This window comes from Eretmochelys imbricata, chromosome 8 (assembly GCF_965152235.1).
Source record: "Eretmochelys imbricata isolate rEreImb1 chromosome 8, rEreImb1.hap1, whole genome shotgun sequence".
Classification (NCBI taxonomy): Eukaryota; Metazoa; Chordata; order Testudines; family Cheloniidae; genus Eretmochelys; species Eretmochelys imbricata.
The window spans coordinates 273,909-288,554 of NC_135579.1; the positions used below are offsets into that span (position 1 = coordinate 273,909).

The 14,646-nt window shown below is 44.3% G+C and overlaps 1 protein-coding gene across 4 annotated transcripts in view; it reads right to left on the bottom strand.

Moving 5' to 3' along the window:
* The window catches only part of KDM3B (lysine demethylase 3B), a 135,985-nt gene that overhangs the window by 87,920 nt on the left and 33,419 nt on the right, over positions 1-14,646 (bottom strand). For all 4 annotated transcript variants that reach the window (XM_077823741.1, XM_077823742.1, XM_077823740.1 and 1 more), the window contains exon 2: positions 5,066-5,233. In XM_077823741.1, coding sequence (XP_077679867.1) covers positions 5,066-5,233 — 168 coding nt within the window. The remainder of the gene's footprint in view (positions 1-5,065; positions 5,234-14,646) is intronic.

Sequence of the window (14,646 nt, forward strand, 5' to 3'; positions counted from 1 at the left end):
ACATGTTACTTGAGGCAGGTTTCCCATCCTTGCTGAGAGGGGTCTGTAATTAATCTCCTTTGTGGGTGAGGGAGGGGCAAAGGGAGCCCCCATGCACACCAGGATAGCAGGGTCAGAACTCTGTGGGGGCACAAGATCAGTTTGTCCAGGCTGTGCTTGTTTGGCATGTAGACTGTCTGTAATCATGCCTGTAGACATGGAAGATTGACATCCTTCGGAAGACTCATGTACCTAGGAAGGTAAAACAAGCTTGAACCATTGTCTGCATGTTCTGCCAAAGCTGAGTGAAGAGGTCTTTCATTGCTTGGAATCCTGTGATAGGTATGCTATGACTCTGGTTAAATATAGGGCAGTTCTAATAAAATCTATAGTCCTTGTGAAAGCTCAAATGTAGTTTTCTACATTTACTTGGAGGCCTAAGGAGTTAAGAGGTCTAAGTAGGGATAGGGATGTTATCTGTACTTCTTTATAGAACTTCCCCATCAGCAACCAGTCATCGAGGTGTGGAACACTGACAAACCCTAGTGATGTACATGAGCTGCCACTACTAACGTCATCTTTGTGAATTCCCTCAGTGCCATTGAGAGGCCAAAGAGAAGCACTCTGTACTGGTAGTGGTCTAGGGCCTATGGCAAATTTTGGGAAGCTGTGTGCAGCGTGGATGTCTTTGTGGAAATAAGCATCCTTTAAACTGAGAACTGTGAACCAGTCACCCTTGTTTAGTGAGGGAATTATAAAGACCAGCATGATCATTCTGAACATCAGTGGCAGATGAAGACATTCAGCTGTTTGAGATCTTGGATGGGCTTCCAGCCTCATTTCTTCTTGGGAATAAGGAAATATCTTAAGTAAAATTATTTTTCCCTGTGCTGAAGATGTACTGGTTTTATGGCTCCCAAGCGTGACAGGGACTCTACAAGACTGAGCATCCTCTCATAAGATGGGTCCCTGAAGAGGGATAGAGAAATGAATGAATGGGAAAACATAACAGGTGGACCAACTTGCAGCTCCTGAAAGTCCCATCAAAAAGATTCCTTAGTGGGAGGCTGGAAAGAGAATAAAGGGAGGACATTGTGTTTAAGAGGCTGAGTTCTCTGGTGTTTCCTAAGCAGCTTAATGGCCCTTTGATGGTAGAATGGTTGAGGAGCTGGTTGTTGTCTGTAATACAGAGTCTTGGGGTATTTCCTCTGCAGTGCTGGAGTATGTAGAGATATCTGCAAGTGAATGGTTGCTCGTAAGTCTTTGAGAGACTAGAAAGATTCACCTGTTTTCTAACTGAATAGGTTATTTCCTTCAGAAGGCAGATCCTCCACTGTGGATGGACTTATTTGGAAAATCCAGAGGACTGGAGCCACAAGGCCCATCTCATGACTATGGAAGTTGCCAGCAAGCGGGAGCTGAATTTGATGTGTCCATTGAGGCCTGGAGGTTGATCTAGCTAGCAATTTACCTTCATTGATAATTGGTTGGAAATGAGGTCTCTCTTGAGGGAGTTTTGTTTGTGAATTCCAAGAACTTACTGTAATTAATAAAATCATACTTCAGCATTCAAGCTTAATAGCTTGCTACATGGAACCGTAAGTTCCCCACAGTGAAGTTCTCTTTCCTAAAGCAGTCTAAATGTTTCGTCTCCTTATCAGTGGGTGCCGATTTGGGTGCTTGTTTCCTTTGGAGACAGCTTACAAAACTAAAGAGAGTTCAGAATGGGGTGTTAAGGTGGCAGATTACTAGTTCCTCAGGTGGCACAAAATATTTCTTCTCTGTCTTTTCAGAGTGGGAGCATAAGTGGCTGCAGTATGCCAGGCCATCATGGCTCATTCAAAGATGGCCTCATTAAGTGGCAGTGCCACCTTACTGGGACTGGCACTCTGGAAAATATCCAGTCGCTTATATAGGGTGCCCTGTACTTCCTCCAGGGAGCTGTGGAGTGTATCCGTATTTCTACTCAGGGAGTCCTGAAACTGTCTGTAGTTAGACAGTGACAATGAGGCAGGTGTGATTGCTTCATTTGGGGACAAGTATGATAACCTCACAGTGGGAAATGGTGCCAACTAGTCAGCTTGCTCCTCTATTTTAGATTGTTTCTTAGGGGTCTGAGGTTCTCCCCTGTATGGGGAAAAAACTGTCTTGACTCCTGATGTGACCTTATAGATTCAAGCTGTCACATAGTGGGGTCCCTGGGACCCATATAAGGCCAGTATGAAGGGATGTAGCGGAGAAGAGGTGATCCCTGTGGAGAAGAGTACTGCTGGTCTTGAATTGGGCAGTCCCCCCTATGAGAGAAGGAAGGTGCTCATGAGATCATGGAGCCTCTGTGAGGGCTGACCCCTATCTTGGGGGAGTTGGGGAAGCTCTCCCACTGACTCTGAACTCAGAGGAAAAGGAAGCTTCTGTATCAGTTGGCAGTGCCATTGGTATGGGACATCTTACTGTGTCTCAACTGTACCAGTGAGTTTAGGGACATCCCTGGTTAGGACTGGATCTGACAGGGGCTTTGTCTACACTACCGAGGTAAGTCAACCTAAGTTACGCTATTCCAGCTACACAAATAATGTAGCTGGAATCGACGCAACATAGGTCGACTTGCCAGGGGTGTCTTCACTGTGCTGCGTCGACGGGAGATGCCCCCCAGTCGACTTACCTTACTCTTCCTGGGGAGCTGGAGTACCGAGTCAACCGGAAAGCACTCTGCTGTTGATTTAGCGTCAATCTCCCGGTAGTGAAGACAAGCCCAGTATAGGCGATTCTGGGCTCGTATAGATAGATACACTACTGTGGAGGACATTACTAACTAGATACTGGAGAGTGGATTGGGCTTCTGTCTCTTGGTGGCACCAGTGTTCTTGTCTTCAGATATGCCACTGTCCTCAGTACCAATTCCTTCCCTCTCAGCACTGGTACTCTTTGCCAGTACTGAGGATGGTCCTGCCCCTTCAACTAGAGACAGTTTGGGAGGCAGGTTTGCCCCTGGGTGGCAGGACACCAGTACCATACTCCTTGTGAACTCCTGGACACTCCCATACTAGCACAGAGACTCACCAGACTCTGAGGTGTCAGGGGGGACGTCCTCTCTTTTTGCATAAGAACTTGGGAAGGGGATTTCTCATATTTCCTGTGGGAGTGCTTGCTCTTACCACCCTCACACCTGTGGGAGACAGTCTTTAACCGTGCTCTGATTATCCACCGAGCCAGAGGCTACCATGCTCAGAGGTACTTCTTGGTGTCTCTGGCCAATGCACAGAGGGGTCTGACAGGTCAGGAATGGACTGTAGCCTCATTGCATGGTCCCTGAGGAATATTCTAAGCTGAATTCATAGGCTTGACAGGTTCATCTAGGAAAGGTCTGGCAGATATTGCACTTGGAGGGTATATGAGCTTCACCAAGGCAATAGAGGCACATATTGTGGTCCTCGCTGACGAAGCAAGCCTGGGAGCAGGCCAGCAGATCTTGAATCTAAGGATCCTGGGCTTACTGGGGACCTTGTACAGGTTGGTGTCCAGATACGGGGGACCCCCATAGCCTTAAGAATTACTAATAATCTTTACATCAATAGCCAAATGCCAGTTTTATTTCTCAGAAGTTTAATTTGGTAAATTTGCCTATATAGTATTTAAAAAAATAATTTTAAAATGTTAAAAAAAGTTACCCTGTATCCAAGATAACTAAACCAATAAGTTAATTGCAAATTAAGAGTCAGATTCAGTTAGTGAGCTATAGAGGCTTTGCACTGCTCTGTTTCTTGTTCATGTATGAAATCTAATTATTAAAAAAGCAAAATTCACACACAAAAATTAACCTAGGGAGAGATTGGCTAACTGTTCTAAAAGTGTGAAACTGTCTATACTAGGTGCTAAGTGATCTCAAATTATGCTAGGTAACAAGTATTAATAAGGTTAAAACAACATGCCCCTTTTCTCTCCCCCGCCCCCCCTCCCCGAGTCTAGACACAGCATTAGATCCTGTAGCGCTTAAACATTTAACTGCCTCAGAAAGCACTACAGTCCACAAGTTATGAATACGCTGTTAGTTGTTCTGCCAGACATTACTGTCTCTTGTCTCAAAAGCTCTCTTGAGGAATGTAAGCCACACAGGCTAAGTATCCCGGGGGCATTTACAGACTCTGCAAGAATCTCAGTCACAGACTACAGCCACAGCTACAGCATTGCTGCTATGCCACTGTAGAGAAGACATTTCCCACATCAACAGAAGGGGTTTTTCAACTGTTGTAAGTAATCCACCCCTGAGTGGGAGCAGCTAGGTAGACTGAAGAATTTTCCCATCAATTTAGCTGCATCTACACCTGGCAATAGGTCAGCATAGCTTTAGAACTGAGGACTGAATTTTTTACTGACAGCACTAGCTACATTGACCTCACTTAAGTATTGACCAGGCCCACGAGAAAATCTTTTATGATGTTTTCCAGGAACTCTGTAGACTATAAAGCCAAGAGGGCTCAGAGGTTTGAAAAAAATTCTTATCAGGCACCTCATAATAAATGAGCTAAGCTAAGGCCTTGTCTACACAAAAACATTATGTCGACATAACTACGTCACTCAGGTGTGAAAAATCCACATCCCTGAGTGGCATAGTTAAGCCAACATAAGTCCCTGTGTAGAGAGCGCTAGGTCAACAGAAGAATTCTTCCATCAACCTAGCTACTTGGGGAGAAAGATTACTTATGCCAATGGGAGAACCCCTCCAGACAGTGTAGATCGTGTCTACTTTGAAGTGCTACAGTGGTGCAGCTGCAGTTGTAGCATTTTAAGTGTAGACAAGCCCTAAGATGTTTAAAAAAATTAGATCGTTTCAAGGGGAGAGAGGGGGAGTGAAAAACCCAGATGCTCTCAACTTCAAAGTTTACAAAGATCTTGTCCAAATCCCCTCTGCACCTTTCCCAGCTCCCACATTTTTTTCTGGATTATAGCTTCTAGAAATTTCAGGCAGCTTAGTTTTGGCAATGTTAAGAGGCAGCTTTGCAACAAAAGGTTTATAGCAAAGCTAGCCACAATCTCAGTTATGAAATGACTTCCCTACATAGTGTCACTGTTCTGGCCAAATACTTACCAGTGCAGGCCACTGTGCAAGTGAGACCTGAGTTCCCTGAAGCAGAACTGGATCACTTCGAGGAGCCCATACCAGTGACCCTTCCAGCAGCAACACTATGACCTCTTCAGCATGAACTTTCACCCAGGCATGTTGATTCCAGTTGCAGCCATCAAACTCCACAAAGATCTACGAAAACATATTTAACATGTTTCAGACACCATAGGTGGGTGGAAATCCCACAAACCCACATGGGTAAAGACTTCAACTTTAGTCAGGAAAATTAGTATAACTTGAGGACACATGCTTCATATCAATACTAGATTGTTGTGTCTGCATAGCTACCACACACATTACCGAACAGAAATCAGAGAAGTGCATGGTAACTACAGAAAACTGGAAAGAGTTCATTTCCTTGTTCTCCCCCACACCAAAACCCACCAATTTCAGGTACTGTATCTTTCCATGAGAGATGGAAGACATGTTCCAGTTGCCCCTTTACTCCAAATATCCAGGTGGAAGTAACACACTCCAAACAGGCCTCTCAAAGATCATAAAACTGGAAGGGACCTTGAGAGGACATCTAGTTCAGTCCCCTGAACTCACGGCAGGACTAAGTATTATCTAGAGCATCCCTGACAGGTGTATGTCTAACCTGCTCTTAAAAATCCCCAATGACACAGATTCCACAACCTCCCTAGGCAATTTATTCCAGTGCTTAACCACTCTGACAGTTAGGAAGTTTTTCCTAATGTCTAACCTAAACTGCCCTTCCTGCAATTTAAGCCCATTGCTTCTTGTCCTACCCTCAGAGGTTAAGAAAAACAATTTTTCTCTCTCTTCCTTGTTACAACCTTTATGTACCCGAAAACTGTTTAGTCTGGGGAAGAGAAGACTGAGAGGGGACATAACAAACCCAGTGTTTTCAATCTTCCGTCATAGGTCATGTTTTCTAGACTTTTAATCAAAGATAAGGATTTTAAACTGCTTTCAATCCTACCCTCCCATTCTAAATTTCCAACAGATTGGCCCGACAGTTATGATAAATTGTTACAACTGCTATTCATCATATCCATAGAGCACACTCTAAACAAGAAGTTCTCCTCTTACATTGGGTGGGCACTGCTATTCCATTCTCTAAAATATAGGCACACACTTCTGTCAGTGTTTGGGATTACCCAGATTTATTTACTCACTAGAAACTTTGTAATATATTAAATCTCCTCCACAATACAATTGCAGTGCACTTTAACATATTAACCCTCAACCTCTCAGGTAGCATCCCTGTTTTTCAGCCTGGTAATTGGAAGTACAGAGACACTGAAGTGACTAGTCTGAAGTTACACAATGAGTGGTGAAGACAGGAACAGAATCCAGGAGTCTCAGTCCCTAATCTAACCACTAAAAGGATACTGCCTTCTGTAACGAAGCGGCCTCTAGCGGGACACAACTGAGAGTATCAATTCAGGACAAGTTGCTTACAGCAGGGCAGTTAATGGCCCAAGGCTGGGTTTCCTTTGTTACTAAGGCACACCAAACCAGCCAAACAGAGAGGACTTTGGTTTTACCCGACTGGCTAACCAGAAGTCATACAAGCAATTCCCTCAGATACGCCAGTTCCCTTGTATCACCATCAGCACCGCTCCTTATGGGGATGACTGGTTATGAAAACCAATTCGCCAGTAAAAGAAAAAAGGATCTCCCGATCCCAAGGACCAAGCCCCAGACCCAGGTCAATATACAAATCAGATTTTACCAACAAATCACGCTGTTGTCAATCCTTTAGAATCTAAAGGTTTATTCATAAAAAGAAAAACATAGATGAGAGCTAAAATTGGTTAAATGGAATCAATTACATACAGTAATGGCAAAGTTCTTAGTTCAGGCTTGTAGCAGTGATGGAATAAACTGCAGGTTCAAATCAAGTCTCTGGAGTACATCTACAGCCTGGATGGGTCATTCAGTCCTTTGTTCAGAGCTTCTGTTTCTAGCAAAGTTCCTCCAAAGGTAAGAAGCAGGATTAAAGACAAAATGGAGGGATTTCCAGGGCTTTTTATATCCTCTCCAATGTGGAAGGACACCCCTTTGTTCTTACTGTGGAAAATCACAGCAGCAAGATGGAGTTTGGAGTCACATGTCCATGCATGACTCAGTTCTTTTCAGGCAGCCGTCATTGTTTACATGTTAGTTTGAATGTTCCCAGGAAAGCTCAGATGTGGATTGGCGTCTCCCAAAGTCCATTGTCAGTTAAGTATTTCTTGATTGGGCACTTGTTCAGAATAGTCCTTTCTCAAAAAGCTGACCAAATGCTTCACTGAGGCTACTTAGAATCAAACACTGAGATACAAGTACATAGCCAATATTTATAACTTCAAATATAAAAATGATACACACATACAGACAGCATAATCATAACCAGCAAACTATAACCTTTCCCATAGACACCCCACTTGACCTCCTCTGTACAAGACCTGGTACAACCAAAGGACCCTGGTTGCAACAATGATCTATACAGTCACAGTTCATGTCAATAACATCACACCCTCTCAAAATCAAACACTAATGCTGCTGCATTCCAAGCCTTTGGGTATGTCTACACTACAGGGACTATACGAGCATAGCTAAGGCGCCATACCCCTAGTGCAGACACAGCCTATGTCAATGGAGGGGATTTTTCCATCTGCACAGTAACACCACAACCCTTCCAAGCTAGGTTGATGGAAGAATGCTTCTGAGAGTGTAAAACATCAATGGTATGTTGTATATTACAATCAAAGACTTTTACTAATTAACAAAATATAACTGAGGGCCACCAGCAAAGGACAGAAGTTGGAGATCACCCACACTTCCCACACCTCATACCAAAAAAGCTCCTGAGTTCCACAGGAGAAATATTTGTAGGTGCTCTTCTGAAGAATTCCTAGACCCTCTTAGAACCTAAGAATTCTACATCACTACAGTTAACTATGCATATATAGGCAGCCCTTTTATTTAGGACACAGATATTAGTCAGAGTGATGTGTGCGTGCAAGCTACCTTCCTCAATTCAACCTATTAAAGCCAGTTTTCACTGGAATACTGAATGGCACTTCTACTCTACAAGAATTTTCACCCTGCCAAATTTCTACTTTAGAAGAAGGGCTGTTAAAGGTTGCCAAAATAATTTTTCCCATTGTACATTCTCTCCCCCACCCCCACCCACCATCATTTTCAGATAACTGAACTTTTTGTAAATATTTTTTAGAAAAATCATTTCTCTGGTGGAGATCAAGGCTGGAAAATTCTAGCTCAGAAGGTGAAAAAAGTTTCAAGAAGTTATGAGCTACTGAAAGAGTGGTGGGAATAGTTGCTATTTCTGACACTTTCTCAGTGTTTTCCTTCTTCCCTTTTTTCTTCATCTTTGGATATTTAATTTATACATGTGCACAGCCTGTACAGTTTTTGTATGTAACTATAGAGAACCACACAACTTTTGGTTCTGAACCAGTATCATATTATTTTTCTCATGAAGATCTGCTAGCAATCTTCTCCAAGGCCAATCATGCAAGGAAGAGATGGCAGAGGCTACCATTCCAAACAGTGGAGCACAACGAAGAGGAAGCTAACCAGCCTGACGCCAACAGGTTGTGCTCTCAAGTGTCCACATTCAAAGCATAAAAAATAAATTCTTTATTTTGTCCCAAATGGTGGGCATTAAGCATGCATAATTTGGAGAATGACTTGTAAAGACTGCCTGAAATACTTTTGTGGATTGATTGCTGTGTGGGGATATAACAAAGATACACACACACACACCCACCAATAATCATATTTTCAGACTATTTGCAAAGTGATGTATAATGCAGATTCACATGGAGGCTGTTCAAGACAGCAAGAGCTGCAAAGAAGGAAGCTGATGCCAATGACATGGAGATTGTGCAAAGAGAAGAGGAGGCTTTTGCAAGGCAAAGAGAGGAGAGAAATAAAGACAAGGGCAAGACGATCTGAGAACAAACATAATATGCTCTTTGTATGTGAGAGGTGAAAGGCAGCAACATACCACACATGCTGGAATATCAAGAAGCCATTGTGAGGGTGCTGTAATAATTGAGAAGTTTTGGGTGGTGTTCCCCACCCCGCACACACCTTAATTTGAATATTTATTACATCTGGACTCTTGACTTATTCAAATATATATTTCAAAAATGTTTTCAGAGGTTTTTAAGACACTTAGATCTCCTGTCTTCAGTTCTGAGTTGGAAGGAGAAAAATATTAAATATGCTAAGGCCTTGACTACATTAGCCTTTATTCTCCCAAAGTTTCTCACCATTTCTACCACTGATGGGGTTACTAGTCTAGACAAGGACTCCTGCTGCCAGTAGCATTTTTACACTGTAATTCTGAGCAGAGCAGGTATACCACCGCCAGTGGTGTCTTGTTTATACTACCCGATTGCTGGTGCTGGGAAATTTTGTGGAAAGTGCCTAGTGTACACAAATCCTTAGCAAACTACAGAAATCCACTGCTGCTGCTTGGAGGGAGTCAAGCAAAGACTTGCTCAAGTTCCTGAATTCCCCACCCTATGGAATAAGTCTCCCTTAGGCTCTATCCACACTAAACAGTTTCTAATAAAGCTTAGGTTTCAGAGTAACAGCCGTGTTAGTCTGTATTCGCAAAAAGAAAAGGAGTACTTGTGGCACCTTAGAGACTAACCAATTTATTTGAGCATGAGCTTTCGTGAGCTACAGCTCACTTCATCAGATGCATACCGTGGAAACTGCAGCAGACTTTATATATACACAGAGAATATGAAACAATACCTCCTCCCACCCCACTGTCCTGCTGGTAATAGCTTATCTAAAGTAATCATCAGGTTAGGCCATTTCCAGCACAAATCCAGGTTTTCTCACCCTCCACCCCCCCACACAAATTCACTCTCCTGCTGGTGATAGCCCATCCAAAGTGACAACTCTTTACACAATGTGCATGATAATGAAGTTAGGCCATTTCCTGCACAAATCCAGGTTCTCTCACTCCCTCACCCCCCTCCAAAAACCCACCCCCATACACACACAGACTCACTCTCCTGCTGGTAATAGCTCATCCAAACTGACCACTCTCCAAGTTTAAATCCAAGTTAAACCAGAACATCTGGGGGGGGGGGTTAGGAAAAAACAAGAGGAAATAGCCACTCCCAGTCTCTATTTAAGCCTAAATTAATAGTATCCAATTTGCAAATGAATTCCAATTCAGCAGTTTCTCGCTGGAATCTGGATTTGAAGTTTTTTTGTTTTAAGATAGCGACCTTCAATCTCTCTGGTCACGCAATCACAGACATGAAGTGTTCTCCGACTGGTTTATGAATGTTATAATTCTTGACATCTGATTTGTGTCCATTTATTCTTTTACGTAGAGACTGTCCAGTTTGACCAATGTACATGGCAGAGGGGCATTGCTGGCACATGATGGCATAAATCACATTGGTGGATGTGCAGGTGAACGAGCCTCTGATAGTGTGGCTGATGTTATTAGGCCCTGTGATGGTGTCCCCTGAATAGATATGTGGGCACAATTGGCAACGGGCTTTGTTGCAAGGATAAGTTCCTGGGTTAGTGGTTCTGTTGTGTGGTATGTGGTTGTTGGTGAGTATTTGCTTCAGGTTGCGGGGCTGTCTGTAGGCAAGGACTGGCCTGTCTCCCAAGATTTGTGAGAGTGTTGGGTCATCCTTTAGGATAGGCTGTAGATCCTTAATAATGCGTTGGAGGGGTTTTAGTTGGGGGCTGAAGGTGACGGCTAGTGGCGTTCTGTTATTTTCTTTGTTAGGCCTGTCCTGTAGTAGGTAACTTCTGGGAACTCTTCTGGCTCTATCAATCTGTTTCTTTACTTCCGCAGGTGGGTATTGTAGTTGTAAGAAAGCTTGACAGAGATCTTGTAGGTGTTTGTCTCTGTCTGAGGGGTTGGAGCAAATGCGGTTGTATCGCAGAGCTTGGCTGTAGACGATGGATCGTGTGGTGTGGTCAGGGTGAAAGCTGGAGGCATGCAGGTAGGAATAGCGGTCAGTAGGTTTCCGGTATAGGGTGGTGTTTATGTGACCATTGTTTATTAGCACTGTAGTGTCCAGGAAGTGGATCTCTTGTGTGGACTGGACCAGGCTGAGGTTGGTGGTGGGATGGAAATTGTTGAAATCACGGTGGAATTCCTCAAGGGCTTCTTTTCCATGGGTCCAGATGATGAAGATGTCATCAATATAGCGCAAGTAGAGTAGGGGCTTTAGGGGACGAGAGCTGAGGAAGCGTTGCTACAGGACAGGCCTAACAAAGAAAATAACAGAACGCCACTAGCCGTCACCTTCAGCCCCCAACTAAAACCCCTCCAACGCATTATTAAGGATCTACAGCCTATCCTAAAGGATGACCCAACACTCTCACAAATCTTGGGAGACAGGCCAGTCCTTGCCTACAGACAGCCCCGCAACCTGAAGCAAATACTCACCAACAACCACATACCACACAACAGAACCACTAACCCAGGAACTTATCCTTGCAACAAAGCCCGTTGCCAATTGTGCCCACATATCTATTCAGGGGACACCATCACAGGGCCTAATAACATCAGCCACACTATCAGAGGCTCGTTCACCTGCACATCCACCAATGTGATTTATGCCATCATGTGCCAGCAATGCCCCTCTGCCATGTACATTGGTCAAACTGGACAGTCTCTACGTAAAAGAATAAATGGACACAAATCAGATGTCAAGAATTATAACATTCATAAACCAGTCGGAGAACACTTCATGTCTGTGATTGCGTGACCAGAGAGATTGAAGGTCGCTATCTTAAAACAAAAAAACTTCAAATCCAGACTCCAGCGAGAAACTGCTGAATTGGAATTCATTTGCAAATTGGATACTATTAATTTAGGCTTAAATAGAGACTGGGAGTGGCTATTTCCTCTTGTTTTTTCCTAACCCCCCCCCCCCCCCCCCCCAGATGTTCTGGTTTAACTTGGATTTAAACTTGGAGAGTGGTCAGTTTGGATGAGCTATTACCAGCAGGAGAGTGAGTCTGTGTGTGTATGGGGGTGGGTTTTTGGAGGGGGGTGAGGGAGTGAGAGAACCTGGATTTGTGCAGGAAATGGCCTAACTTCATTATCATGCACATTGTGTAAAGAGTTGTCACTTTGGATGGGCTATCACCAGCAGGAGAGTGAATTTGTGTGGGGGGGTGGAGGGTGAGAAAACCTGGATTTGTGCTGGAAATGGCCTAACCTGATGATTACTTTAGATAAGCTATTACCAGCAGGACAGTGGGGTGGGAGAAGGTATTGTTTCATATTCTCTGTGTATATATAAAGTCTGCTGCAGTTTCCACGGTATGCATCTGATGAAGTGAGCTGTAGCTCACGAAAGCTCATGCTCAAATAAATTGGTTAGTCTCTAAGGTGCCACAAGTACTCCTTTTCTTTTTAATAAAGCTTATTCTACCAAGGATTATGGGGTACACAATTTTTGCAGTGTAGAGACAGCCTGATGGACAAACCTGTATAACCCTTTGTTTAGTTTATTGCAACTAACGGGGAACACTAAAGAGCCAAAAGAGAACTAAAATTGAGCTTGTGCCCCTTTTTTGCATCTTTGTGATTGTTCTGGGCCAACGTGTTTGAAGCACCGCAGGCCGGCAGAGGTACTCTGAAAAACGAGACCCACACGCAGCTAAGCAGCAAGTTATTGGCTTTATTGAAGGTTAGTGACACACCCGCAACGGGGACTCCAAGCGTTGCTGTCACAGAAGCGGAAAACCCAGCACACCGGAGCTTTGCCTGGGATGGAGTCCGACGAAGGGGTAAACAGCGAGCCCTAATAAGCAGTACACAAAAGCAGCTCATGAATATATAATAAGGTACTTTCCAACAGGGGCTTTCCGCTGCCTGCACAGGGCAGATAGAACTGGCCGAAACCGGTTAGAGTTGGTTCTCCATGTCCTACAGTGACTGGGCGGCCTCAAGAAAGCGGAAGTTCCCTAGCTAGGCCATAACAAAGTCTTCCGCAGTCCCTTACAGTGATATATGAAGGCAGCCTGGAAGGCCTGGGTAAAAGACGATTTCTTTTTCAGCTGGTTACTTACATTAGCATTCTGTTCTCATATACCATGGAAGACTACGGCCTTGTCTACAGTAGGTTTACCCCCCCACACACACACCACAGTTTCCCACCAGTTATTCATCTCCACATACAGCAGCAATAGGAGCACACATGTAAACAAGACGCCAAACAGATAAACTGGTTTTATACCAAAAGGAGTACTTGTGGCACCTTAGAGACTAACCAATTTGAGCATGAGCTTTCGTGAGCTACAGCGTGGAAACGGTATGCATCCGATGAAGTGAGCTGTAGCTCACGAAAGCTCATGCTCAAATAAATTGGTTAGTCTCTAAGGTGCCACAAGTACTTTTTTTTTGCGAATACAGACTAACACGGCTGTTACTCTGAAACCTGGTTTTATACCATATCATCTAGATGAGTACTTGGAGACGACAGAGCAATGGGTTACCCCAGGGCTCTGTTCTTTTGCCAACTCTGTTCAATCTTTACATCAGTGACCTGCCAACAGCGGAGTCATGAAAGTTCATTTACGCAAACATCATCTGTTGCAGTACCCAGGCCCGGATGGTCCACAAGCTAGATGCCACCTTAAACTGGGATATGACAAAGTTAGCTGACTACTGTAAGACTTGGCGCCTCCAGCCAAGCATCATAAAAACAGACTCCAGTTTGTTTCATCTTCATCATGCCAGCGCAACCCGAGAACTGAATGTTTATCTGAGTGGTCAGATGGTGAAGCATGAAGTAGAACCGGTCTATCTAGGAGTGACCTTAGACTGCACACTGAGTTACCATGCCCACCTGAAAAAGGCAGCAGCTAAAGATAAGATGCGCAACAATCTTCTTAGCAAACTGGCAGGTTCGTCATGGGGTGTTCGTGCTCCAACTCTGCGGACGTCAGCGCTTGCCACCTCGTATTTGGTGGCGGAGTACTGCACATCAGTATGGAGCCGATCACACACCAAACTGGTGGATACGCAGTTACATGCCACCATGGGTATCATCTCCAGCACCTGCGTCCGACACCACTCCCATGGCTCCCAGTTCTGAGCAATATTGCTCTTCCTCATAACAGAAGAGAGGTTGCCACTGGCAAGTTACTGGAGAAAGTACTCGCCAACTCAAGCCTGCCACTGCACAATGACCTTTTTAAACCACCAGCTGCACGTTTGCATTACGTCGCCCATTATGATCTCATCCACCACACCAGAATGAGAGGGCAGAAACTCTGGCGAGATGAATGGATATCAGTTATAACCCCCAACTAGTCCCTTGTCGCCAACTCCACAATTTGTCTGCCTGGTTTTGATCTGCCCTGGCGCCAATGAGCCCTGTTGAACAGGTTCTGGACCGGGCAAGGTCTCTGTACAGCCAACCAGTATTGCTGGGGCCTTTGAGACAGCCTTTTGTGCAGCTGTGGTGCAACACAGACAATGACGCACATTGTCGAATGCCTGCTGACTAGGTTCAGCAGTGGCCTAGCATCACGCCACTGAAGAGGCCATCGCTTGGCTAGAA